Below are 27,920 nucleotides of genomic sequence, written 5' to 3'. Positions count from 1 at the left end.
CTGTCTGTGCATGTGTGTGCGTGTATGCATGTGTGCATCTGTGGGTGTGTGCGCGCATGTGTGCATGTGTGCTGTCTGCGCATGTGTGTGCGTGTGTGCACGTGTGCATCTGTGGGTGTGTGCGTGCATGTGTGCATGTGTGCTGTCTGCGCATGTGTGTGCGTGTGTGCACGTGTGCATCTGTGGGGGTGTGTGCACGCGTGTGCATGTGTGGTGTCTGTGCATGTGTGTGCGTGCATGCACGTGTGCATCTGTGGGGGGGTGTGCACGCGTGTGCATGTGTGCTGTCTGTGCATGTGTGTGCGTGTATGCATGTGTGCATCTGTGGGGGTGTGTGCGCATGTGCATGTGTGCTGTCTGCATGTGTGTGTGCATGCATGTGTGCATCTGTGGGGTGTGTGCACGCATGTGCGTGTGTGCTGTCTGTGCATGTGTGTGCGTGCATGCACGTGTGCATCTGTGGGGGTGTGTGCACGCGTGTGCATGTGTGCTGTCTGTGCATGTGTGTGCGTGTATGCATGTGTGCATCTGTGGGTGTGTGCGCGCATGTGTGCATGTGTGCTGTCTGCGCATGTGTGTGCGTGTGTGCACGTGTGCATCTGTGGGTGTGTGCGTGCATGTGTGCATGTGTGCTGTCTGCGCATGTGTGTGCGTGTGTGCACGTGTGCATCTGTGGGGGTGTGTGCACGCGTGTGCATGTGTGGTGTCTGTGCATGTGTGTGCGTGCATGCACGTGTGCATCTGTGGGGGGGTGTGCACGCGTGTGCATGTGTGCTGTCTGTGCATGTGTGTGCGTGTATGCATGTGTGCATCTGTGGGGGTGTGCGCGCATGTGCATGTGTGCTGTCTGCATGTGTGTGTGCATGCATGTGTGCATCTGTGGGGTGTGTGCACGCGTGTGCATGTGTGCTGTCTGTGCATGTGTGTGCGTGTATGCATGTGTGCATCTGTGGGGGTGTGCGCGCATGTGCATGTGTGCTGTCTGCATGTGTGCGTGCATGCACGTGTGCATCTGTGGGGTGTGACCTGGAGGCTGCAGTCACAGGGCAGGAGTTTTCGGTTTTGCCAGGGACTAGCAGCTTGCGTCGCTGCTCTCCATCTCCCCTGAGAGGGCAGCCTGAGCCGCGCACATGGCCTTCCAGGGGTGTGTGATTTTACCTTTAAGCCCGGCTTCCTGGGAGCTGTTTCTTGTTGAACCAGTGTTTGGTTCAGGTTGTGTTAAGGCCTAGCGCTCCTGGGCTTTTGCCCCTTGGTCGATCTAGGTGCGGTGTGGAGGATGTCTCCAAGTCCACCCTGAGCCTGCTCCTCGTGGGTGCAGTCTAATGCTTGCCGGCAGCCTCCCTGAGCCTCAGGGTTGACCGTGATCCCAGGAAGGCTCTCCTGGGTGTGTTACAGTTCCGCTTGCTCTGCTGGTTAGCTTTCTGCTGTGATGATCGCAGCGCCGGGAGGGCTTTGTAATTGCTCCCCACCACGTCACCATGGCCTTTGACTTGGCACTGGAATCAGGGAGGCATGGGGGCACTCCACTACCCGCTACAAATAAAGCCGGTCCCCTGGGGCACAACCGTTGGCCTGCCCCTCCCTCAGGGCAGGACCTCTGTGCCGCCAGTCTCTCCTGGAGTGACACCCCAGCTCCAGGAGGGGGCGCTGGCCTTCTGGGCCTGCCGTTCCCTGCGTGGAACCTCTGCCCCACAAGCAAGCCGTCGTCAGGGTGTTGGGGACCCAGAATTCCTAGCCTGCCACTTCTGGGGCAGAGTTTACACCCTACCTCTCAGAACACACCCCCACACCATTCCCCACCATCCTGCCTGCACCCCCTAGAGCACGTGTCTCTGAAGTAGTTTCTATGGGGTGGAGCTTGGGGGGGCGAGAGGTGCCCTGGACTCCCTCTATTCTTCTCCACATATAGTAGATTTTCTTGAATGAATCTTCCTTTATTGCTGCATGGCTTTAGGTCAATTTCCAGAAACGTCAAGCGATTGTTTGTTTTATAACTTTCTGTGTTCAGTGTTGAAGAGACTGTTGCCTGAGCTCCTCGCCCCTCCGTTCTGGACGATGGCTCCCAGATAGTGCCTCCCTTCTCACTGTCACCACGACTGAGCCCCCACAAATCCCTGCATCTCTTTCTGGACGCGCCATGTCTTCTCCCCCAGTGTTTACTTAGTAGTGTATGTAGACTTTCAGTGCTTTTAAAAATCTGGTAGGGAACATGTCGTCTGTGGTCGAGGAAGCTGAGATGCGGAGGGTCAGTGGTGTGACCCACATCACACAGCTGGCACAGAGGCCCGATGCTGCTGCAGGCCTCACGGGACTCTCCCCTTTGGCCCGCCCTCGGTCCCTGGGTGCCCGCCGCGCCGCAGACGGGTGCAGTCTAGCCCTCCAGCCCGCGGCAGCGCGGATCGCACTCAGGGAACCGGCCGCTAATGTGCTGGCTCTAATTAACGGTGCCTGTGGTCTCTCTCCTGTGGACTGAAAGGGCGGGTCCGCGGCGGCTCTGTGGTTCCAGACGTGACTGGCACGGCGCAGTTGGTGACCCATGGGGAGGACTGGCTGGGGAGAAGGCGTGGTGGGCGAGCACACGTGTTGGAGAGGGAGGTCACTTGGTTTTATTTAATGACTCAGGTCATTACACAGTTTTCAAGGTTTTATTCAGAACAAGTAATAATAACGAGTGTTCGCAAAAGCAACCTTTTGCTGCTGCTGTACGTAGTTTCCAGTGGGCCACATACGCCGCTGGCAGGCGCGTCCTTTGCCATGCCAGGGCACCCAGACGCGATCGTCACAGTGGCACCTCTGGTCTTGCCCGGGATCTGCGCATCGAATCCCCTGCCGTCCCTTCCTAAATGTTGCCCATTGTGTTCATACACTTTGCTCAAGGAAAACTCTCTGTAATCGGCATGTGCTATTTACCCCGAAAACGTCACCTGTTTAGTGACGAAAACCCAAGTCCGTGGCTGATAGAAGATCCTGCTCATTTGAGCAGGCTCCCTTCCCCTGGCCCCACACCGCACCATCAGTCCGGACTCTGCTTCAGAGAGCTGGTGCGGGAGGCTGCCCCGGCCCTACAGCGACCCCTGGTGGCAGTGGACCTTCAAGCGCCAGCAGCATTGTCGTTTAAAGTGCGGATCCTCAGCCCTGCAGAGGGTCCGTGTGCTTTTGAGAAGGCAGCAAAGTCCCCCTGGGGTTGTAAGTGGGTTCACCACACCGCAGACAGCTCGCTGGGACACGCTCCCCCCAGCAGCCAGACACAGCAGCACGGGTTCACAGGAGGGGCGTGCGGTCCTAACTCCCAGCCGCAGCTTCCTCAATCAGCGGCACAACAGGCTGAAAGGATTTAAGTCTTGTTTCTCCTTTCTCTGTTCTTTTAGAATTTAAACTTGAGTTGGTGAGAGATGCCTGGGTGGTTCAGTTGGTTAAGCATCTGCCTTCGGCTCAGGTCATGATCCCAGGGTCTTCGGATTGAGTCCTGCATTGGACTCCTGGCTCAGCGGGGAGCCTGCTTCTCCCTCTGCTCCTCCCCCTGCTTGTGCTTGCTCTCTCTGACAAATAAATAAAATTTTTAAAAAAAGAAAACTGAAAGAAAATAAAAAAAAATAAACTTGAGTCGGTGAGTTACGTGGAAACACTCTTCTTTTTTTTTAGTCTTTTAAGTTTTCATTTATTTATTTATTTATTTGAGAGAGAGAGGTAGTGAGAGAGAGCATGAGCAGGGGCAGAGGGAGAGGGAGAAACAGGCTCCCCACTGAGCAGGGAGCCCGATGTGCGGCTCAATTCCAGGACCCTGGGATCACGACCTGAGCCCAAGGCAGACGCTTCACCTACTGAGCCACCCAGCACCTGGAAACAGTCTTCTTTGGAGAGACTACATCCTAGTCCTGAATTTAGGTGGTACAGAATTTATTCTGCCTCCCGCCCCCGCCCCGGGCCAGGGCAAGAAGCTTTATGAGTCCAAATAATGCATGTATGAATGAGTATGTTTTTTAAATGACTTCAACTTGTTCTTATCAGGATCCAGTCACAGATTCCTTGTGCTTTGATGTGAAGGTGAATGAGAGCACATTTAAACAATGTGGAAAACGAAATCCTTTTATCCTCTCTTTAGCAACAGTACCCAGAGGTTCTGTGCAAATGTGTCGCTGGGTGGACAGACACAGATGGCCTGGCAGGCAGAGATTCTGTTCTGTGTCCCCACCCCTTCCTTCCGCTGGGCTAAGCCGTCTGGCCGCCACCTGCTTACTCTGACTGGGTTTCTCGAGTCTCTGCCTCCGTAGCATGGGTGGGCTCGTTCCACCTTGTGTGTATGACCGTGGGGAGCCAAGCAGGTGCCCGAAAATCTCAATGTCTGCATCTCTTCTTCCAGGGAGATGACAGTCTATCTGCAATTACCTTTGACTCTGACTTTGAGACGGTGAGTGTGATGGGGGGGCAGCCGCTTATCCCCGCGCTGGCGATTTTGCCTTTGCTCATGTTACTCAAACGCATGCACCAGGTCATTCCCCATCGATGTTGTGTTTAGAGCTAGAGAACACACTCCACGTGATACTCGGCAGTTGAAGAGCTTGGAGCCCTTAGTTAGATGTAAACAACTGTGGTTATAATTTTAAGACTTGATCCAGATGTTGGTCCTGAGTGGAGTATATTTGAGGCAGATGGTGAGCTGCTATCCTGGGTCTGGTTTTGGCTACACCCCCTCCCCCCTGGCTCCCAGTCCTGCCATGTGAGGGGAGGGAGAGGGCTCTGAGGGGAGATAGGAGACCCTTTTGCAGCTGCAGCCGTGGCACTGCATGATGTCCTGGCCGGATGGCCCCCAGGGTCCTTGGGATGCAGGGAGCTAGCCTGAAGGGAGAGTGGACAGCACGGGTCCCCAGGCAAACTAGCCCCCAGCCTGGCCTGTCTGAATTCGCGTGGGAAGCTGTGCTGGGTACGAAACCTGCCAGCCAGGCGGTGGTGAAAGAAGAGCCCAGGGCGCATGTCTCCAGCAGGCAGAGTCATCCACGGCCCTCAGCACAGAGCCCTGAGGACATGTGGCAGCAGCAGATTGCCAACCCACCACAGCTCTGTGCACTCGGGGGAGCCTCTCGGGCCCCTTGTCTGCCGTGAGAGACCTCTGCAGCGTGAGGGGTGTTCCCTCAACGCCACTGAGGACTGGGGCCCGAGCTGCTCCCTGGAGAGTGGGGATCCAGCCCGCCTGCTGGGTAAAATGCATAGCATAGAGTCCTGTTTCTGCTGGCGGGGACGTGAGAGGCGTTCTCTGTCTCGTGGGGAGCAGTTGAGGAACACAGGCGTGGAGGGCGTGTCATTTCTCCGGGCACATAAGTAGTGGTAGGAGAACCCAGTTGGTGCCCGGTTCTGCACCTGGCATCAGGGTTGTCCCGGGAGACGGGATGCCGACAGGTCACTCCTCTGCTGGACCTCCCCTCCGCAGGCGGATTTGCAGGTGCCCTATTCTCAGGGGCTGCTTCTTGCCAAATCTGCCCTTGTGGATGGGCACAGCTTGGTGCTCCCGGCACAGGCATGAGGATAGTGCGGTGGTCAAAGATATGCTGTTGTGGGGTATCTTCAGTCTGCACTTACGTAGTGTCGCCAGGGCTCCCGGGGACCCGGCTCAGAGCGCGGCACTGATCCCGTTTCCTGGGGTCGCCCCGCTGTGCTGTGGGCTCTTCCTTGGCTCAGCCTGCGCTCATGCCTCTGCTGAGCTGCTCTCCTCTCTCGCTGCCCTTGCACCTGCCCCACCCCGATCCTGAACACGCCTGTGGTTCGTGATTGGGACCGCTGGGCTGTTCCAGAAGGCTCGGCTGCTTTACCTCATTTCTTCTTTCTTTCAGAAAGCAAAAAGGAAAAGTTCCCACAAACCTCCACCCACATCAGCGAGTAAGTATGACCAGTCCCCTCATCCCTCAAATGTCTACAGTTTAGTCCAGAAAACGGTTTTCAGAAGCTGTCCTTCCCTGGCGTCTTGGGAGAAAGATCTCGAATGTCTTCTTCAAACACTTGGGGTCATTGAAATGCGACACTTCCACCGCTCGGCTCTGTTTTGTGTTGGGGTCTTGTGAGCTGGCACTCGTGGGGTCCCCGCCTTCCCCCGTGGCCCCAGTGGTCCCCATGGTCCCCATGGGAGAAGGCCTGGCGAGGGGCTGAGGCTCCTGAGTTGCTGTCCCCAGAGCCCCCGGCAGATGCCATGTTTCTAGCCTCTTGTGCTCGTTCCCCGCCTTCTGAACCCTCTTGTGTCTTTGGAATGCTGCCATGGTCTGAGGGCTTCGTCCCCTTGGGATTGGCTCCTGAGTCAGCTGCTGTTGGCACACTGTACAGAGCAGGTGTCATGGTCTCCTGTGGCCTCGCCCGGGCTGTGTCCACCAGGCACTTCTGTGTTCCCTGTCCTCGGCGGGGGTGGCCACTCTGTCCAGGAGACACCATCCTTGGCCGTGGACAAGCAGGTGGACACGAGGCTGCAGGGGTGGGTCCTCTTCTGCCCAGGTGGCTGAGCTGAGGTCTGGGGGCCTTCTGAACAGTTACTTCTCACAGTCCTGGAGGCCACACGTCCAAGGCTGGGCGCCCACATGGTCGGGTTCTGGTGAGGCCTCTTCCGGGCTGCGGACAGCCAATGCCGGGTTGCATCTCTCATGCGGGAGGCGGCGAGGCCTCTCTGTGGAGTCCCTTTTGTGGGGGCACTAATCGCATCAGGAACCCCCCCCTTCCGTCATGAGCTAACCATCTCCCGCAGGCCTCACCCCCTCACGTGATCACAGTAGGGGTTAGGTTGCAGCATAGGACTCGTGGGGGCACAAACATTCAGTCCGTGGCGCGGGGCTCGTCCAGACGGCCGGCCGGCCTCTCTCATTCTCCGCTGTTCTGACACTGCTCTAACACACGGTGAGCCGCGTGGGGATTTTATGCCTAGGCGTGTCTTCGTGACAAAGTTTAAATCCTGTGTTGGCTTCCTTTTGCTCCCCCCAAACCTGAGGCTGTCCCTGACTCTATTACACGGGTATGTATGTTCCTTCCATGCGTGTGCGTTTCAAACACACCGTGTCACGTGTAGGACACACTCAGAGAATACTAATGGACTTTCATGTTAGCCCAAGGAAAACATAATTAGACAGATAATTCCTGCCAAGGAAAGAAAATATGTTTTTTATTATGAAGAAATATAAACAGAGAGAAGTTATGTATCAGTTTGGACTTTTGATGTCCTTGCTCTCCTTCCATGGAGGAAATTGAGAATTGATATAAAGTAAAAGTGTGGTGTTTGTGGTTCAAATCTTCTTGTTTTAGAACATTTTGTTCTAAGTCCTTCACGGCTACAAGGTACGGAAGGTAAATATCACAGCACCTTCCATTATTCTTACCGGAAGTCAGCACTTAAGGTGTCTAAAATCGTAATAATCAAATTGCTTTTATCTTGATTTCTGTAAACGTCAGAAGTGTGCTTCATGTCGGTTACAATGGTGAGAACCCCCAAATCACAACTCGAGGGGCTACTGAGCCTCAGCGGCCCCACGTCTCCCCACGCTTTCTCCTGGCGGCCTGGCAGGAAGTCCCGTCCTGCACCAGCACTGATCGCAGGTGCCCCGCTCCCCGCTGACCTGCGTGTCCTGTCCCCCCGTGCTCTGGCGCCTCTCTCCCTGGGCCCGCGCTGCCTCTCACGCCGGTTGGCCCGATCTCAGCTCTGAGGCCCACTCCCTTCACGGCCTCTGGAGTCCTGTTCTGCAGGTGTGTTTCTGTCCGGATTCCTGGGCCTTGACAGCAGCGACTGCGTGTCCTGTTCACGTCACAAGCGTGGCTCTGTAACGCCTAAGCCAGCCCTATGTGGGTTTGTAGCTTCCGGAGCGCGGGGGCTGGGTGCTTGCAGCCCTGCTCGCCAACGTGCCTCCCCGCCCGTGTTTCCTTCTGCCTGCCCCGCTTTGGTCCGTGTGTGCGCACGTTTCCTGAGGAATTCTTACCATTCACTGATGAATCACGTACATTTAGGAGGGGAATGTTACTTGGGGAGCTGTTTCCCTGATCGCTAATTTACTTTATAACTGAGCACTTCAATGGACAAAGCTTGGAAGGCCTTCAGCTGTCCTGCTGAAAATGCGTCCGGGTCTAATGGGTCTTTATTCTCCTGTTCTAAATTTTAATGGGACATTCCTCATAAATTTTGAAGCCATGGAAAAAACATAGAAATATTTAAAAAATTAAATATATTGGACTTGGGTTTTCAGGACCTGCTCTAGACAGACATTTCTCTGCTACTTATAAGCATGTTTTACGAATAACTAAGTTTTCACATAAATTTGTCATATCTTCCATAATTAAAGAGATGAAATTCCAGATTAAAAATGACCTTTAAAATATTTCCCTTGTTTTGATAAAATCAAAAATGGTAATTTTTTTCTCATTTCCTCTAGATTTTTTAATAAGTTCTTGATATTATTGCTTATGTCACTCTGGCGAAATGAAAAATCTATTGCAGTGTCGAGTATAAAGGACACAAAATTGTGTGTTGACTATACCGCGACTATGTCAAACTACACACACATCAGAAAACGTCAAATAGTGGCAGAATTATGGATTTGTACTTTTAGATAAATTTCCTGTTACGTTATGTCTTTATACCACAATTTTTAAAAGAAACGTAAGTATACGTACGTATGATAACTGTGTTTCCACTTCTGTCAAATACTCCTGTGAACGTTCTGCGGTCCTGTTTCTGTCGCTCTCGGGCACTTACGTTGAGAGGCGTTGACCTCTTGCACCTCTGAAACCGTATGTTGACTTTCTAGAGTCACCTTATCACTCTAAGCCGAGAAAAGTGGCGTCCTGGAGATCTTTGAGGACGGCGGCGAGCATGCCTCTTGGCAACAGAATGTCCTTGGCGCCACAGAAGCTGTGGCTGGGGAGCTCAAAGCAAGGTACGTGGTTGCTGCTCCACGGGGCAGTCTTAGGAATTGTGGCAGGTGACGTAAGAGAGAGTTTTTATGATTTTTTTAAACTTATTTTTATTATTTATTTTTATTTTACTCGTTATTTTATATTTCGTAACCTTTACGTAACGTTCAGTGTGGTTTCTGGCTGTTTCTGACGGTCTGCATGTGTGACACCATATGCCCGTGAGTCTTAGGATGTCTCAGCACGGCTGTCCTGGCCTGTTGGAGCCAGCTCCTACCAGCTTGCGAGAGCCCACTGCGCCATTTTTAGGAATTTTGTGAGCTGGTCGATGTCACACTGGCAGCTTGAAATTGGGCGTGGTGGGAGATAGGCAGATGCCACAAACCTGGGCTTTCTTTGTCTCTCGAGAGCTGCTTATTGAACATTTATCCGCATACCATGATTGCCACTACCTGCTGGTTGACTGAAGCTTTCTTCCGCCCGGGAAGATGGATTGTTAGAGACAAAAGCTCCCGTTGTGTTTGTGTGTACCTGTCGTATTAAATCCATGCACGTTCAAACCAGGAAGTCTGACCCAGCCCCTGAAGTCAGACCTGACCTTGGAGTGTGCGTGGACCAGCCCCCCCAGCAGCACGCCCGACTGTCTGATGGAAGCGTTCAGAATGAGGAGGTTGAACGTCAGGCGTTCTGCCAGCAATGGTGAGCACGGTGATGGTGACGAGGCCACGAGCAAGGACAAGCAGGAGGGACAGCTCGGAATCTGCTTTGACACAGATTTGGGACTTCCTGTGCTGGCTCCGTCCCTACGAGATCACGGAGAGAGGACAGGGGTCCTCCAAATCCACTCTGTCCTCCAAGAAAGTAGCTTTCCTGACGTGGACAGTGGCATCTTCCCGGGCTCCAGTAGGGCCCACCTGCCTAAACTGGGAGTCTTACTGAAACCTATTGGATACACAATCTTAGAAATAACAATTGCAAATAAGGAAAAGCCCACATGTCCCCAGGAAAGCTGGATCTGTTGTCCTGTGTCTGTCTTCCTGCCTGGTCTTTATCCACGTTTCCTGCCCGGCTCTCACTGCTCTCCTTGCGGACCTCTGCTGGGAGCACGGCAAGCCCTGGTCACTGTGACCCTAAGCTCACCCCCTTCCTGCGTTGGCTGGCTCCGAGTTCTACTTTAGGCTTGAATGTTTTCGCGTCTCAGTGTGTTGGGTGTCACAATGAAACCAGAGTGTGCTTCACGGTTTCAACATGGGAAGGGGTGTTGTTTGTCTTTCTGTTCTGTTTGCTATTTAGAACCTGAACATACCACTTCTCCTTTTGACCCCTTCTTTCCTTTTCCTGCAAGTAAGGCCTGTGTTCACACCTTTCTGTTTCCTCCTGCTTTATCTTTCTGTATTGCTATCCGTTTTAGTCTCCTTACTTTTAGGAAAAGTATCACGGTCAGGCTAAAAATGTTGAACTATCTTTGCTCTTTTTTTTTTTCTTATCCTCTTTTTTTTAAAAGGATAATTGTATCAACTTCCAGGTTTTCCTTAAGGTACAGCCAAGAATTCTTTCTGCTGTTGGGATGATCTTTTCAGACTTTGCATGTCACCCTCCAGGTCACGTTCCTGGGACCCTGGTCTACAGAGAGAAGGAAGACATGTACGACGAGATCATTGAGCTGAAGAAGGTAGTGTTTCTGTCTGTCCCTTGCGGTTTTGGACAGTGAGAGCCTTCTGTGAGGACGGGTGGGAAGGTCAAGGTTGGTGCTGACGCGTCTGCACAGAAAGAACGTGAGCTTTGGAGGGACACCCGAGTTCAAAGCCCGGCCCCGTGCCTTGGAAGCTGGGTGGCCCACCTCGAGCCAGCTGCGGGAGAGGGCTCCCCAGTGTGCCCACGCCATCTCTGCTCTGCTCTGCTCCCGCAGCGTGGCAGGGAGGCAGGGGAAACACAGGCTTGACCTCGCAGTCCCTCCACACAGAGGTTTGGCATCAGGTGAGGTCGCTGGTGTCGTTGTTATCAGCAGCCTCCCGAGTTGTGTCTCTTCCGTGTTAACCGGACGTTCCACGTGCCCTCGCTCAATGGATCTATCTGAGACGGAGCTCACGGCTGGCGATGACCTTGAGACTCAGACAATGTAGTAGTCTGTTCAAGGTCAACCGGTTGCAGAATGAAGACTTCCACCAAGGCCGTCCGTCTCCCAAGGCCAAGGCTGCTTTTACTGCCGCGGGCTATCTCCCAGTCCCCGAAGTATAAATCGCACTGAGATAAATCACCATCATCCTCGTCACCTTCACCGTAACCGCGACTCCCCCGCTGTTCTTTAGTGCCCCCTCGCGTTCTCGTGCCCCTAGAGAAGAGGCCAAGGTTCAGTCCCTTCCATAACGTTAGTCTCTTTCTAGCCCTGCTGTCCCCGCCAGCCGAGCCACATCTGGGGGACCACGGCCTGTTTGGGCACCAGGGGTTGGACAGGGTATGGGCAGCCAGCACGGCCAGGGCACGGCCATGGCGAGGAGCCTGCGAGCCGTCCCTCCCTGAGGGGCACCCGGTCTAGGCCGCTGTGTACAAGAAACAGTCCTTCTGTGTCGGTCCAGACAGGGTGCTCAGGTTCCAGGTACAACCGAGAGACTGCGCCCCCGTGGGAGCGGCCCAGCAGTGAAGGTGCCGCCCGCACACCCTTACTCCCTTGTCCCTCGAAGTCGTGAGCAAATGTTGGACCACTGCTTATCAGCGATACTCTGGGGAGAACCCTTATTTTGAACTCTGAGTAATCACTGCAGTGGCACTCTCGAATCTTCTTGGGGCTAGAGATGGGTCTCTGGCTAGAATGATACTGACTTTACTCAAACTTACAATCACAGGCTTCTGGAAAAAATCAGCCTAGGCTTCTAAATGCACAGAGAAGAGAATTTCACTGCCATGGCTCTGCTCTGGGGTCTTGAGCGTCGGAGTCGTTCTTCAGTGGCAAGTGATGCCTCAGTTTCCTGGTGAAAAATGGGGACCATAAAGGTGCAGTTTCACAGGGTCGCTGTGGGAGTTCAGCAAAGTACCCATGCGAGCACTTCCATGCCACGCCCGGCACTCAGCCAGGGGCCGGGGGTGTAGACCGTCCCAGGGAGCCCGGCAGTCAGCGAGGGGCCAGGGGTGTAGACCGCCCCAGGCAGTGGCAGGGGTGGCACAGAGAGTCCCCTGCACCAGTCTCCCCCACCCGTCAGCACAGTATCGAAACCAGGACGCAGACGTGGGTGCAGTGTGCGTGTCCAGTTCCGTGCCCTGTTTCCACGTGTGTATAGTCACGTACCTGCCACCGCAGTCAACACGCATGCTGCCCCAGGCTGTCCCTCGAGCTGCCCCTTTGTGGTCACACCTGTCTCCCTCCCCGCTCATCATTCCTAACTCCCGGTGACCGCTGACTTTTCTCCCCGTCTCTTTAATCTTGGCATCCTGATGATATTCTGTACGTGGAATTACACCGCGTGTGATCTCTTGAGGTTGGCACTTTCCACTCAGTGTCCTGCCCTGGGAGCCTTCCAGGGCAGCCCATACCAGTGGCTCCTTCCGCTCAGCCCTGGTCCAGCTGCATCCTGCGAAGTTTGATACTGTTGTACTTTTTTGACGTGCTAATCGCCTGAAGATCCTTTGGCCCATAATTATTTGGAATTGTGTCGTTAAGTGTGTGAGAGTTTGAAGATTTTCATGTTGTTTTTGTTTCCAACTTGTAGTGGACTCATTGTAGCCACAGAACACACCCCGAGTAGTTTTGTTTCTTGTAAGTGTGTCCAGGGTGGCCGCGTGGCCCGGGGAGTGCCCCTCTTTGCATCTGTGCCACGGGCCTGGGAAGAGAGTGTGTAAGCTGCTGCCAGGCAGGGTGTCGTGTGGGGGCCATCAGCCCCTGTGGGGTGGCAGGGTGAGCTCCCCTGCACCCCTGCTGGCTTTCTGTCCAGCTGCTTGCTTGTCACTCAGGGAAGGGTGTTGAAGGCCCCACTGTGCTCGTGGGTCTGGCTTCCCCTCAGTTTTGTCACTAGTTGGGCGTGTGTGCGTTGAGGGTTGCTGTGTCCTCAGTGGATTGACCCTTAGGGTCTCTGTGTAACATCCGTCTCTGTTCTCCGATGTCTGCTTTGTTTGACACTAATGGACCCACTCCTGCTTTCTTTGGTTAACCTTTCAATGGCGTCTCTCTTTCCATCCTTATACTTCCACTTCCTATCTCGCTACATTAAAATCAGTTTCTTGTAGACAGCATGTGGTTGGCCATGTTTTTTAATCTACTTTGCCCGTTTCTGTTTTCTGGGTGGTTTGTTTGGATCATTTATATTTAATGTAATTTTGATATGTTAGAATTGAAGCCTTTCATTTTATTTTGTGTGTGTGGCCTCATTACCCCTGGACAGTGAAGTCCTGACCGCCACCCCCCCCCACAGGCCTTCTCTGACCAGCCCTGTCCCCCAGCAAGGAGGGGGCAGGGAGCCTTGCTATGGCCTGGCGGGGTGGGGGCTGGGCTCTGCACTGACAGGGGTGGGACCACGCTGCGTCGTGCAGGGTCTGCCCGAGGTAGAGCCATTATTGTCCATTAATTTTCTGCCTGGTGAGGCTGCCCCCTTCCTGCTGGGGAGAGGAGGCTTTCCTGTCTGTGCGCGTGGGCTCGTCCAGGCTATTGATTTCCCCCGTACTCCATTGAGTGCACATTAGGCACAAGGGGAAACTCTGCGGTCATTTCTTGGGTCCTGAGCTGTCTGCTTCTTCTCTCCACCCTTCTGAGCCTCCTTATGTCTGCCTTCCGTACAGTATCCAAGGTTTCTCATTGTGCAAAGCAGGAGGAACAGGGAACAGTGAGTGTACTCCCTATTTCGGGAAGCAGAATTGCCATCATATGATTTCTTCTCCTTCCCAATGATTGTGCATGAACTGACTTACTGATTAAACCCCCACTGAGTGCCAGGGACCTCTCATGCCCCAGAGCACTACTGGCCAACCGTGGGCACATGGCCAACCTGCCAGCCCTCTTTGGGTGTGTGCTTTGAGTCAGCTGGCCAGTGGTGGTTTTGTTCAGACACTGTTCCTCTTTCTACACACCACGAGTGCCCAGAAGGGAGAAGCTGGCTAGTTAGGCTGCAGGCGAGGCTGAAAGCCAGTTGACCTCACTAGCTGACCATGTGGGCGCTTCCCTCTGCAGCTTGTGAGTGTCCTAAACCTCCCGCTCTCTGGGCTGGGGGGTCCATGGCCTGGGAGACGGCTTTCTCAAGTGAACACATGGAAAACAAAAATGAAAGATGCCCCGCCATCGCTGTTTCATAAAAGGGTGATGTAAGTGCAGAGTAGGGAGTGGGAGAGACTGCCACAGGGCAGCTCGGTTTAGTGGGAAGTTGACTGCACCGTCTTTGCTCCTCCGTTCACCACAGAGTGGTGAAAAATCGTAAGGCCGTTGCCCTGACCCCTGAGCCCTAGCAGAGTACAAGGATTTTAAGTGGACGTTAGTGAGCCTTTGACGAGTTTTAGCGACACGTGCTGTGACAGACGCAGGCTCGCTCGGGGGCGCCCACAGGGCTTCTTGCTGTGACCTCCCACGCTCCTTCCCCCCGCGACACACACAGCGCCCTGACTGGGCACTGGACCGCTTTGCAAGATCTGCTCCGACTGGCGTTTCACCAGGATGTTCATGTGCACACGTGTGTGCACGGGTGCACGTGTGTGTGGTTCTGTTTCAGTCACTGCACACGCAGAAATGCGACGTGGATCTCATGCGAACAAAGCTTCGGCGCCTAGAAGAGGAAAACAGCAGGAAGGACCGGCAGATAGAGCAGCTTTTGGACCCATCCCGAGTAAGTTGGGCCCTGCGGTGGCGGCGCCCAGCCGCGGGCTGGGAAGGCCCAGGCTCCGCTCCTCAGGCTGTCAGGGGGAGAGGCCATGCCGCCCGTGTCTTCATCTCTCCATCTGCTTACTGCAGGACCCGGATTTTGTCCGGACTCTGGCAGAGAAAAGGCCTGACACCGGCTGGGTGAGTACACGCTCCAGCAGGACACATAAGCTTCCCACTGAAATCCGACTTTCAAAACAGCCCGCGGTGGAGGGATGCCTTTCCTCTAACACAGTACGAGAGGAGTGACAGAGAGCGAGGGCCCAGAGCTCCCTAAAACCGGTCTCCACGGAGCCGAGGGGTTACGAGAAGACGCTGCGGGCGCTGTTGGGGGGCGCGAGGGGAGGCTGAGCAGGCTCCGCGCAGGGAGGCAGTACCTTGTAGGGAACAGCGTCACAGTGGGGATGTCCCCCACCGCACCTGCAATGCACATGCTGACCTAGTGATGCTGAGTGAAAACAGAAACCAAGCGGGACTGGACTGAACCCTTAACGCGCACACGCCGCCGGCGCATGGGACCGCACAACGCTAGCGGACTAGGGAAGCCCGGTGGCGGGCAACGGCGCCATCCAGTGGTCAGTGCCGTGGCGGGAAGCCACCGCAGGTGGACAGGAGTGTATCCCCCGTAAACCTCCCGAGTCAAGGGAGCATGGTTTTCTTAGCAAGGTGAAATGTGAAAAGAAAACTGGAAGGGATACAGTTTTGAGATTATTGAACACAAGGAATTAAGTAATATTAGTGAGGCGATTATTGGGTTTGGTGACCTACAATTTATAAGAGAACCCCCTGAGACGACAGCGGGAACTGGATCGATATGACGGGGGAGCCAGGTGGACGTGAATCTGCCCCGAGCCCCGAGGGCCGGTGCTGGCAGTACCTTGTAGGGAACAGCGTCACAGTGGGGACGTCCCCCACCGCAGAGAGCAAGCAGTCAGCCCTGCGCGAGTGGCTGGAGCCTGGCTCTGATCCTGGGACGGCGCGAAGGAAATACTTGCAGGGCCTGAGAACAGATCCAAGTGTTTCCACAAGAAAATCATGTTTAGATGAGTAGCACCTCCTAGACCTTGTATAGTCGTACAAAATCTCATTGACTTCTTCTGTGATAGGGACTCAATCTCCATTTTTTTAAAATCCGGAAACTGAGGTTAAGAGATTCACCCGGGTTGGGTCCGTGGTAAACCCATAGGCTCCGCGCAGCCAGACCACGTCTGCCTCGGTCCCCGCTGCTACCCCAGGGTGCATACTTGAGTGAAGTCGTTCGCTTGAACTACCATGAGTAAGACGATTGCGACCAGTGTCGGCAGGACTGAGCACGCAGAAGCGTGCTCGGAGCCGGACGCTGTGTTTTCGGTTGGCGTGACCGAGCCGAGGAGCGTGCCCTGAAGTCGTGCCTGCCGTTTGTCCAGTACTGCTCTCTTTCAGGCCGTGTCTCCGGGAAAAAACACACTATAAAAAGCCTTTCACACAAGGATATTCATAGCTGCCCAATTGGAGGGCGACATTGAAGAGAAACCATTAAAATCAGAATAATGCCACATTAAAACACATCTTCAGAAAAAAAATTTTTTTAAAGACTATTAAACAGTATAGCTATGTTCAGAAACGTCTATGTGATTAATTTAGGTGAGAATTTAGAATTATGTAAATAACGCATACTTGTAGAGGAAGGGCTTTTGTATTTTTATTCTGATGCTGTGGGTTTTGTTTTCTTTTTTAAGATTTTATTCATTTTATTTAGAGAGAGAGAGACTGCATGCAAGCAGGGGGCAGGGCAGAGGCAGAGAGAATCTCAAGCAGATTCTCTGCTGAGCACGGAGCCTGACATTGGGCTTGATCTCACGACCCCGAGTTCCTGACCTGAGCCGAAACCAAGAGTCAGAGGCTCAACCGACTGAGCCATCCAGCGCTCTGCTATAGGTTTTTTAAATTATTATTATTGAAGTTGATTAAAAGTAGAAATTCTAGATCCTCAGGTGTGTACTGTTCCCACTTTCATACCTGCTGCCAGATCACCCTTCAGTCACTGCGTCTTGTGATTGGACGCTTGTGCGGGTCAGCGTCTCCCCTCAAGAGACGTTTGCACACCTGCACAGGGAGGGCTGGCTGGCTGCTGAGGGCTTGTTAGTGCTAGCAGCGTCATCATCCATCAGTAGAGGGGTGGGTGTCCACACCGAATGATTATACTGTGTGGGAGTCCCCGAGATCTGGAGGCACACGAGGGATGGACACCAAGACCATTCGTGGTGGGAAAATAACATCCCGCACACTGCGTGGTAGGAAAAGCCGTTTCTGCAAGACAACAGAACGCCCTGCTGTCGATGGGCACGCGTCCACATAATGAGTCTAGAGAATGCGGATCTAGTTGGAACAATATTTAGTTGGGAGGGGTAAGGTCAAGGAGCAGAGTTCGTCTGTAATGTTTTAATATTTTTTACAACAAGATGTATTCGCGTATTACTAATACAATTTAAAATTGGCTTAAAATCCAATTAAAAAGTTGGCTTTTTAATTGGATTTAACTGTCCAAAGGACAGTTGGCTCTTCAAGAAGAAAGAAAGGGATAGTGTTCCGGAAACATGAGGGTGCAATCTCCCAGAGTGCTATGTTAACAGAGAGAAGGAAGAGATGAGGTGGAAGCGGTCTTGCGTTCCCCAGAGGGAAGCACAGGGGGCGCTTCTCCAGGCTCTGTCCGCGCTGCTCACTCCCAAGGGAACACTGTGGACGTGGTCGCCCAGGGCAGCTCAGGGTTGGGGATCTTTGTATCTAGTGCTGGCAGTGGCTTCCTCCAAAGCACTGGCCATGTATCCTGTCTATTCTCTGAAGTGTGGAACGTGGCCGCAGGGAGAGCTCCGCACCTGCAGGCATGTCTCCGGCCCTGCCCTGCCCTCGCCACCACGCACTGAGCCAGCGGGACAGTTGGCCCTCTCTTTGCTGCACCTAGAGGCTACAAAAGAAGCCAGCGATTAAGGGGGGAGGATGTCCAGATGCTGCCGGGTCAGCTGGCAGCCTGGGGCAGGGCAGTCTGAGTGTCTAGAGGGAGGGGGAGGTCGCCAACACGGAAGCAGTCAACTTGATGTGCTGGTGTTCGATTGGCAGGTCGTTAACGGGCTAAAGCAGAGGATTCTCAAGCTGGAGCAGCAGTGCAAGGAGAAGGACACCACGATCAAGTACGGACGTGCTGGCGGGGGCCAGGGGCGGTGGGTTCTGGAGGGTCACTGAGGCCTCGCCCCACCGTGGGTAGGCTGGAGCCAGCATGCACGCCCCTTGCCTTGCCTTGTCCCCAGTACCAGTCTATACTGGTCTGTCTGCTCGGACTGTAGCTTCAGTCCCCCACCCCACCCCCGTCCCATGTCCCTTGTCCCAGCTTCCTCTTCGTACCAAAAGATGAATTAGACACCTCTTCCAAACATCACTGGGAATGGTATCTTCCCTTCATCTCTTTCCCTGTCCCTGGTGCATTTAAGAAATGCCTTCTCTCCTCGGTCTTCTGTGGATCGCTGGATTACGCGCACTGTGGGTCTGTGGTCTTGGTGCCAGCCCTCGGTGCTGGGACGCCGGCTGCCTGCCCTGCTCCCGCGGCGTCCTGGTGCTGCTCGGGGGCGGCCGTGCACACTTCCCCCGGTAATGCGGTGCAGAGGAGAGCTCTATGGCCCCAGTCTCCCCTGTGTACAACAGCCTCCCCCTTCCTGTGTTTCTTGCCGGAATTGTCAACTGTGAACGTTTTGATTATTTGCTGATTCCTCCTGTTTCAGAATCCTGAACTCTAACTGTACTTTCATTTGTCTGCTAGAGCTTTTCATCCGAAGTCTGTGGGGTGCTGAGGGTGGGGAGAATGTGCTGGTGCTCCGGGGGGGACGTGACGCTCCTCCCCCTGCCCCCAGAGGCAGCTGTTCTCACCCCGATAGGGGGTCCTTCACAGTCACTTCGCTTCTTCCCAGAAAGCCTCCTACTTAGTAAGGAACAGCTTTAGGGAGTCTCTTACTGCACCTGGAGGTAGCTGGTCCAACACAGGGGTCCTAAGGGTGTGAGGGTCCTCCCTGGGTCTTGACGCAAGTCCGCCAGGCTCCCCGCCCAGCCTGCTTCTCTGGCGAAGCCCTTCCTTGGCGGGTGTTCCCAGAAGCGCTCTTGCCCTTGGTCTGCCCTGGGGGGTGCCAGCACTGCCGTGTTAACTCTGAACTTGGGTTTCTAGCAAACTGCAGACTGATATGAAGACCACTAATTTGGAAGAGATGAGGATTGCCATGGAGACTTACTACGAGGAGGTGCGTGGCCTTCTCTGAGGTGGGGGGACGGTCGTTCTGCTGCACCCCGGGGACCCTTAGCTTACTTCCAGCCACTAGGCAGAAATCAGGAATCGGATTACAGCTTCTTCTCATGCTCATTTTGTATTGTAATGTACTTTAATTTGGCCGTTACAGATTCATCGTCTCCAGACTCTCTTGACAAGCTCCGAAACTGCAGGAAAGAGGTACGATCATGTCCTCGGGAGCCATGTTTGTGTTTGGTCCTAAGATCAGCATAGGCATTACGTGCAAGCAGCACGCGCTGTCCTTCTCCTCGGACCCAGCACCTGTGTGGTGTGCTAGGGGCTCGAGTGGACGTTTCCGTCCGGGACGGTCACACACGTGCCCTCATAGTGGCCACGTGCTGGCTACTGACAGCACGTTCAACTCTCCGCGCGTCACGTCCTTAGCTCCTGCTACGGAACAGCTTCTGTGCACAGTTAGCACTGCGGCTGAAAGCAGGCCTTCCTTGTGAAGAAGACATTTCAAGTACAAAGAATATAAGTTCATTTCCTCAAAGGAGTTTCTTAGGAGAGACATCAGGGTCTCCTTATCTCGAAGATTCCCTTATCACAGATTTGGCCACGTCCAGGCCTCGGCACTGAGCTGTGAACGTGTATCAGGCGTTTACCCTGGGCCAGGCACGGCCTTCCTTTTCCCCTTTGGGGATTGGCAAGCTTTTTCTGTAAAGGACAGTTGATTCTTGCCGTTCGCAGCAGGTGCGTTCTGTGAAGTGTCCGGCAGCACCGACCAGCTGGAATACTGAGCCATCGCTCCCAGGGGACGTGCAGAGTAGGTCCCTGTGAGCCTCAGGTCACCACATCGTCACCCGCCCTGTTCCTGTGCGTGTTCCTGTTTAAAGACCGTACATACTGCTTTTCTCCGAGCGGCGTCGCACACACGTGCTTACTTGCGATTAGGGACTTGGGGCAGCCCCTGAGCATTGTGCTGAAGGGGGCGGTTTTAAACCGCGACATCACCAACGAAAGCACAAACATGGGAGAATAGCGCTCAACAGACAGTGCAGGGGGGGCCGCTGGTGGAGCGCGTGGGGACTGCGGGGAAGGCAGAGTCCCCACCCCGCCAGGAACTCGCCCCTCGGGCTTTCCGCCACCCTGCCCGGGTCCCTGAGCAAGCGCAAAGGCACCCCAAGTCTCGATTCAGGGGTTACAAATAAATTTTACCAAGTAGGCAAATTTGCAAATACAGAAATTGAACAGTGAGGATTGGCTGTATGTTAGACTTTGCGGGATAAGGGCCAACACCCATTCTACAGGTATTTATGGGACAAGACAGAAAGTTCCCCCACACTTTTTAGTGATGCAGCTTAAAATATATCACTAGTATCAAATACAGTATTTTGTTATACAGGTTTACCAGTGAGAATGGAATTCAGTTTGGGGGATAACAGTTTGCTTCCTTGGGGTTCAAAAGTCCGTGTTCCCTATTTGATAGCAAGTATCTGCAAAAACTACTCTGAGCCAGAGACAGGCTGCCATGTGCCCACCCCTCTTTTAAGGCATTTATGAACTTGGTTTAGGAGCTCAAACCCAGCCCTTGCCTTTGTTATTCCCAGGCCTCCAGGGGAGAAGAAAATGGGCCTCAAAAGGCAAAAAAAAGTGAGCAGCGCCCTCCTGAGCTTGTCCCGGAGCGTCCAGGAGCTCACGGAAGAGAACCAGAGCCTGAAGGAAGACCTGGACCGCGTGCTGAGCAACTCCCCCACCGTGTCCAGCGTGAAGGGTACCGTCCCTGGAGCCGCCCGCGGAGGGACGCTCGAGGAGAGGCCGCGTCTCGCATTCTTTGAGGGAAGATGCGGCGGAGGCTGCGGGAGCTTCCTGGCCCTCCCGCGCGTCCCCCGAGGCCCTAGTTCCATTGCCACAAACGCAGGCGTGTACTGCCGGGCGACACTAAGATTTATTCCAAAACCTAACGAGCACCTGCTGTGCGCCAAGCACCCTTCTAGGGAGTGGAGCAGAGTAGGGAACGAGAGCAGCCACCCCTCGTGGGGGCGACGTCAAACTGGAGGGGGACGAGGAGCCAACCCGTCAGTCACGGGTCAGGCGGTACTAAGTGCCGGGGAGCAAAACACAGAGGGAAGACCGCACGTGTCGGGGGCAGTGGTGTGGGCCTATGAATGGGGGCTTCGGGGATGGCGACAGGTGGGGGACAGCCAGGCCCAGAGCCAGTGTGCCCAGCATGCGGTGGCAGTGGGAGGGTGGTGGCGATGAGACAGAAGGTGTCACAGGGTCGGACGCAGGACAAGGCTGTGAAGGCCGTGCCTGGGCCCCTGGGGTTTCGGCCAAGGGGAGAAGACCAGTGTCTGTGCTGAGTGGACTGTGGGGAGACGGGGCTTCTGCGGTGTCCTCGCAGGGGCTGCTGGTGACCCGGAGCAGTAGCACCGTGTGGGTGAGAGGTGGCCACCCCGGATGCTTTGGGAGATCAGGGGCAGCCTCTGCGGGAAGGGAGGAGCCAGGTTCCAGGGCTTTTATCTGAGTGACCGAAAGGACGGGTGTCCTTTACTGAGGTGGAGAGGACAGAGAGGAGCGGGTCTGAGGGAGCGGAACGGGTCCAGTCTGTGGTGTGGAATGGGTGTCCAAGTGGAGACAGGATGTGTCAGGGAGTTCAGGGCGGAGGCTTTGGCAGGTGGTCCCCAGCGAACAGAAGACCTGGGTGGGATTCAGAGCGCCCGTGAGTGAGTGCAGCAGAGGTGGGCCCGGGGTGCAGACCCCGACTTGACTCGGCAGTGTGCAGAGGGCGACAGGCGAGGGTGAGCCTGCGGCGCCGTTGCCGGGGGCTGGCAAGGCGGCTGGTGGAGCTAGGAACACCAGGGAAGGAAGTGCTGGGAGGAGGGGCGTGGGGGATATGACAGAGTGGACTCGTGTGACCTTGAGAAGGACCGTCTTGGACTGATGGGTCCAGGCCTGATGGGTAGGATCAGGAGCGGATGTCCCAGTAGGGACAGCGCCACAGTGTGGGGGACAGACTCCTTCGCGGGGAGGCACTCTGGCTTATAAGAACCTGCCAGGTGGGGATCTCCCGGCCTTGCTGCTGGCTGCGGAAGGGGAAACTGGCAGGCTGTGCTTGAGACGGGTGGTCCGGGCTGAAGGGGCATCCGGGTGGTTGTGTGAAGTGTGTCTCCTAAAACCCTTGCTCCCGTTAGGTTACGTGGAATGGAGTAAGCCCCGGCTGCTTAGACGGATCGCAGAGCTGGAAAAAGTGAGTGGTGCACCTCTGCGCTCACCTGCTGTCCTTTAGGACCAGCCTGTGCTCAGGGAGAAGCCAGGCAGCTTGTAAAGTGGGGACAGACAAGTCCTTTGCTCACAGGACACTCAAGTGAACATGTGAATGAATAGTGGCCGTCTACTGGACGGTGCCCAGAGCAGACTTCTCGCAGGTCTGGATAAGACCCATGGGTCGTGCCGTTCCTGCCCCTGGTGTCACAGGGGCAAAGCCATGGTCACGTGGCACGTGGTTTTGGACTCCGTGTGTGACCAGGGCTGGATGCAGGTGATCCTAGAGCCTTTCAGAAGCCCGGCCTGCGCGTGTGGGACGAGTGCGTGTGGGCTTTCTGCTGCCGGTCACTCTCCAGCCTCTGTATCTGAGTCCTCAGAAAACTGTCCAGCCACCAGAAAGCTGGGGAGACTTGAATTTGCAGATTTGATCTCACTCCTCTGGTCAGTAATCAATCCGCTTGTTCTGGAGTTGGTCAGAAGTGTCAGCATCTTTGAGTAGCCTGGCAAAATCCTGAGAGCTGCCCCCTTGTTTGGCTGAGCAGAGTAAACCAAAGGGGAGCATTAGACAAAGCCAATTTACACAGCATTAAAAACCTAAGAAGTTTTTATATATTGTGGGTATTTTGAAAATAAAGCTCGTTAGGAAGAAAGTCAGCCAGAGGTGGCTCAGAAGTGCCATGACGGTGCGTTCTTGGCTGAGACAGGCCGGCATCGGGCAAGCCGCAGGTGCTCCATAGCTCCTAGCCGGCACAACTGGGTTATCACTTACGATTAAAAGCATAGAGATCGAAAATTCCAGAAATCCAAAGGAAATATTAGGGTAAATGAGCACAGAGAAAAGAAGCTTATGAATTCGCCTCTTGTGCCTATGTTCTGTCTTATGAATGGCGCCTTGCCCCCCACCAGCCCCCGGCTGGGCTCTGCTGGCAGCGTGCTCTTCACTTCCCCGACGGGCTCCCCTCCCGATGGGCTCCTGTGAGGTGGCGCTGTCCCGGGATTGTGAGGTCACACGCAGTCCCATACTGTGCTTGAGATGAGTTTCCCTTGGTCACTGTCTCTTCCTTTGGACTTCATAACCGCAAAGTAAATGAGAAAGAACGTCTAAAAAAATGCCTGTATCGCCTCTAGAAAATAAGTTCGATGGAAAGCCCCAAGTCACACGCTTCAGAAGTGGTCAAGTCAAATGCCGTGGTGCACTCTGCGTCCAGCTCCGCTGTGCCCAGGCAGCCGCGAGGCGACCGGCAGGAGGACAGCGAGAGCGAGCGTCTCCGGGGGGCTGTGCAGAGCCTGAAAGGCGAGCGGAGCGCCCTACAGCTGCAGCTGCAGGAGAAAGAGTAGGTCGTGGGGTACAGCCAGCACCTCGCGCCCCTGGGAGGGGTTGTGGCTGGAGTCAGCCGTTCTGGTGAATTCAGGAAAAATGCTCAGCTCCTCGTAGTAATTGCTGCTATAGTTTTATATGATTCAGAAACTTCCTGTATCTTGTTTATGAAGTAGAAGTCACGTTAGTGGTAAAAAGAAGACGTTAATGGACCACGTTACATCATTGAAAGAAGGGGAGGTATCATTTAAATCTGTTGACACTGAATTCCAGAGCGATTTCCAAATTCTTTTTTAGAGAAGAGTTTACTTTCATTGATTTGTGTGAAATAGGCCATCAGTTAGATCTTAGGCAGAGTGGTTTAGAGAGTCAGTAATATGTTCATGATGTCCAGTCTAAACGCCAAATAAGACATAAATGCTGTGAAGTGTTCAGTGTGACCCTGTGAGTTTCAAAGGCAAAGTGTTCAGATTTTGCTTATTCACTGCTTGTTCTCTAGTGTCTTGATCTGTAGCCCTACTGAAAACGTGCCCATCTCCTCCGCTAGTGACTTGTGGCTACCCTGGTTGCAGTTCTGTCACGAATAAGCCAAACCTATGTGTATTCTGAGATGGGGTTTATCTCTCAGAGTATAAACTGGGAAGCCAGTAGCCTCAGCATAGCCTGGGAGCTGGTTAAAGATACAGAACCTAGGCCCGCCCACCTGGGAGCTGGTGAGAGATGCAGAACCCTGGCCCCGCCCACCCGGGAGCAGGTGAGAGATGCAGAACCTAGGCCCCGCCCACTGGGGGGAGCTGGTGAGAGATGCAGAACCCTGGCCTCGCCCACCCGGGAGCTGGTGAGAGATGCAGAACCTAGGCCCCGCCCACTGGGGGGAGCTGGTGAGAGATGCAGAACCCTGGCCCCGCCCACCCGGGAGCTGGTGAGAGAGGCGGAACCTAGGCCCCGCCCACTGGGGGGAGCTGGTGAGAGATGCAGAACCCTGGCCCCGCCCACCCCGGAGCTGGTGAGAGATGCGGAACCTAGGCCCCGCCCACTGGGGGGAGCTGGTGAGAGATGCAGAACCCTGGCCCCGCCCACCCGGGAGCTGGTGAGAGATGCGGAACCTAGGCCCCGCCCACTGGGGGGAGCTGGTGAGAGATACAGAACCCTGGCCCCGCCCACCTGGGAGCTGGTGAGAATTGCAGCACCTAGGCCCCGCCCACTGGGGGGGAGCTGGTGAGAGATGCAGATTCTAGGCCCCACCCACCTGGGAGCTGGTTAGAGATGCAGAACCTTGTGAGACCCACACCTCCTGAATCTGACTCTGTGTCTTCATGAGGCCCCCTGGAGATTAATGTGCATTTAGGTGAGAAGGAGTCCCTAGCTGACTCCTCACCCAAGTTCTCTGCTGCCTTCTGTTTCCACACTCCATCTGGTCTCACTCCTCCGATCCAAGTGCATCTATGTGAGTTGGTAGGTTCTTTGTAAGAATTAGTGTTTCATGAAAAGGTTTCAAAAATTGGGCTAGTCATTTTGAAAGGTAAATAATGTCTCTATAGTCTCTTCCGCTGTCATCTGGCTTGATAAGAGCTTCCACTTACCGAGCCCTTGCTCTGTGACACACTCTCTGTGGGACACTCAAGGTGTTTCCTCTGATTCATAAGCAGTTTAAGGGACCTCGAAGAGTTTGGTCCCACGACAGCAGTGGAGCTGAGGTCAGACCGAGGTCTCCTCTTGGAGCGGTGTTCTTAGCCGTGTGCCACCTGTGGGACCCAGGGAAGCCCACTGGGAGGCAGTTTAGTTGGAGGTCAATGGCTCAGCTCAGGCGGCAGCCCCGTGTGGCTCGTGCAGGACCCCCCGAGCACTCATCTCAGGGGTTACGTAGCAATTGCGTGACCGTTGGGATAATGCGGTGCCCCAGCCCGTCTGGGGTCGCTGCCCATCTGCGTCTCCTCACCCCGGTATCCCGGGCGCTGAGCAGTCACAGACACATAGCAGGTGCTCAGTAAATATCAGGAGACCCAGTGTCCGTCCACTGTCATAAGGAAGGAAGCTGGGCGGCGTGACGTTTTCGGAAAGCTCCTGGCCCGTGAATCGGTGTGACCGTGGTCCCGTCCCCGAACACTGAAATGTCTCTGGTTCTGTGCGCTCAGGTGCGAGGTGAGGCAGCTGCTGCAGGCCAACGCTGACCTGCAGAAGGAGCTGGAGGACGTGAAGGGAGGCGAGGAGGACAGAAGAGGGAGAGAGGAGGCTCTGAGGTGAGTGCACCGAGAGTCACAGGCCGTCAGGAGATCACCGGATTGCAGGCGCTTCCCGCCTCCCTCCGTGCGGCTTCCAGAGCGGTTTTCATAACCCCAACCCAAGTCCGCCACTCTGCGCGTCCATCAGAGTAAACGTCCCAATTCTGGGAAAGGGTTCTCCCCCACCAGGCTGGGGTTTGCCTCTGCACACACCCTTCGCTGCCACTCCCTGGGTTGGGAACCCCCGGGACGGTGCCTCCTGCTTCTTCCGTGTCGTTGCTCATGGCCTCCAGAAAGGGGAAAGAGCCCCAAGCCCATCAGCTGAGGCACAGATAAGAAATGGGAGTACGTCCACGCGAAGGGACAGAAAGGACTAGGTTCTGACACACATGACAGCGTGGGTGAGCCTCCCACACATCGTGCCACGTGAAGGAAGCAGACAGGAAGGGCCACGTACCGTAGGGTCCCAACACACGCAGACAAAGTCACGGAGAGGGGTTCAGGGCGGGGAAGCAGGAAGGGACGGCTGACGGGCATGGGACTCCTTCGGGGTGACGCGTTGGTGGCAATGGTGGCACGCCGCCACGAGTGCACGGAAACCCGTTCATCCTGTACTTTACGCTAGCGGATTTTATGTTCTACAAACTTCACCTCAGTGAGAAATGCCCCCCAACATAAGTTAGAACCCTGAGCAGAAATAGTCACCGCTCAGAATAATGAGGAAGACAGAGATTGCTGGAACGAGTAAGAATATTTATTTTCCAGAGAACCGTGACTAGGTTTTGTCGGGAGGCAGGACTGAAGGAGAAAGAAAGGGCAGGTGCACAGGAAGAGCTGTTCTTGCGTTGCCTTTGAAACCCGTAGCGAGGGCGCAAGTTGTATTTGCTTCCATTCACTCCGTGCCCTGAAAACTCCAAGTGCTGCTTGCCCGTGCGTCACTCTTGCTGTCGGGATCTGTCTGGTTCTTCCCACGTCCCAGAGGCAGTGCTGGCCCCCGGGATCCTCCGGCCCTGCCCTCCTGGGGCTGCTGGCCGGCCGCGGACACGGCCACAGAGCGCCGTCCCACAGTGGGACCCCGTGCCGGCCGAGGTGCAGGGGGCTGGTAGCAGGGGCCCCAGGTCACTGCAGGAGAGGTGGCCTTGCCAGCCCCGCGGGCGGCCCTCGCTGCCATCACATATAGACGTGGGCCCCCATGTGATGATGAGTAAGACGTCCTCTTTTCCCTCCCACTTCAGGGAGGAAATTCAAATACTTACGAAGAAGTATCAAGAACTGGAAGAAATCAGGAGAGAAGAGAGAGACCACCCCGTGGAGAGGAGTCCTGAGGTATGGCTCAGCTGGGTTTCGGATTTCCTGCATGGGTGCCACAGGGCTCTCAGCCAGGGCTGGACGGTTCTGGGGGGCCCTTCCCCCGGCTCTCCTGACTCCGATGCTGACAGTCCAGTTCCCCTTTGTCGTCCCCATCGATCTCCACAAAGTGCGTGTGTTGAATCCAGGGCTCTGAACTGATCAACTGTCAGTTAAGTGACTTTTTGGACGAGCGTTTGAATCTTAGATAGTGAAACTGAGTGAAGATCGTCCCCAAACTTCACATATGCAGAAAGTCTAATCGTCCGATGAGGGGGTGTCCATTCATGGGTGAGAAGGAGTGACGCTGGGTGAGGACCTCCTGTCCCCCGCCCTGTGTGTTTAATGTAAGCTTCAGACTGTGACGTCGACGACCTGGCGGGGAGAGCGCTCGCTACGGCGGGGCATCTTCCTGGGGCCCGTGCCTGCCACCGAGCTGTGCGCCCTGCCAGGTGTTGAATGCGTGTGTGGCAAATGGCGGGTTTGAGATGAGAGGGGAGTGCAGGCCGCCGCCCTGCTGTCCCTGTCCCCTCGTGGAGGCAGATACAACTGAGGTGGTCTGTGTGGCCATGAGGGCTACCCCGGCACCACCTTCGGCCCCTGGCACCCACAGGCCTGGTGCCGCTGGTACTTGGACGTCTGGTGGCTCCTTGCTGATCCATTTTCCCAGCTGATGGGTTTTCTTAGATGGCAGGTGTAATCTATCAACATGGATAACAGAGGTATTGCAGTCCTGTGGCTGCCGTGTGCCCCCAGAGGACACCACCATGCAGACGCGCGGTAGATAACGCCGAGCTGGTTAGCGTCTGA

At 54.8% G+C, this 27,920-nt stretch overlaps 1 protein-coding gene across 4 annotated transcripts in view; it reads left to right on the top strand.

Annotated features, from left to right (window-relative positions):
• Positions 1-27,920, top strand: part of IQCE (IQ motif containing E) — a 46,325-nt gene that overhangs the window by 3,148 nt on the left and 15,257 nt on the right. For 3 of the 4 annotated variants that reach the window (XM_087866890.1, XM_045813245.2, XM_045813247.2), the window contains exons 2-16: positions 4,361-4,408; positions 5,826-5,871; positions 8,766-8,894; positions 9,436-9,570; positions 10,473-10,543; positions 14,559-14,672; positions 14,798-14,848; positions 17,804-17,874; positions 18,897-18,969; positions 19,126-19,175; positions 20,567-20,730; positions 22,151-22,206; positions 23,352-23,557; positions 25,677-25,781; positions 26,999-27,089. In XM_087866890.1, the coding sequence (XP_087723016.1) occupies positions 4,361-4,408; positions 5,826-5,871; positions 8,766-8,894; positions 9,436-9,570; positions 10,473-10,543; positions 14,559-14,672; positions 14,798-14,848; positions 17,804-17,874; positions 18,897-18,969; positions 19,126-19,175; positions 20,567-20,730; positions 22,151-22,206; positions 23,352-23,557; positions 25,677-25,781; positions 26,999-27,089 (1,410 nt within the window). The remainder of the gene's footprint in view (positions 1-4,360; positions 4,409-5,825; positions 5,872-8,765; positions 8,895-9,435; positions 9,571-10,472; positions 10,544-14,558; positions 14,673-14,797; positions 14,849-17,803; positions 17,875-18,896; positions 18,970-19,125; positions 19,176-20,566; positions 20,731-22,150; positions 22,207-23,351; positions 23,558-25,676; positions 25,782-26,998; positions 27,090-27,920) is intronic. The other variant, XM_087866897.1, reaches the window with a different exon arrangement.

The sequence above is a fragment of the Ursus americanus genome, chromosome 2, assembly GCF_024610735.1.
Source record: "Ursus americanus isolate L20-20 chromosome 2, mUrsAme1.1.p, whole genome shotgun sequence".
Taxonomy (NCBI): domain Eukaryota; kingdom Metazoa; phylum Chordata; class Mammalia; order Carnivora; family Ursidae; genus Ursus; species Ursus americanus.
The sequence above is the reverse complement of the archived record's forward strand: the minus strand, read 5'-3'. Positions and strand labels throughout refer to the sequence as shown.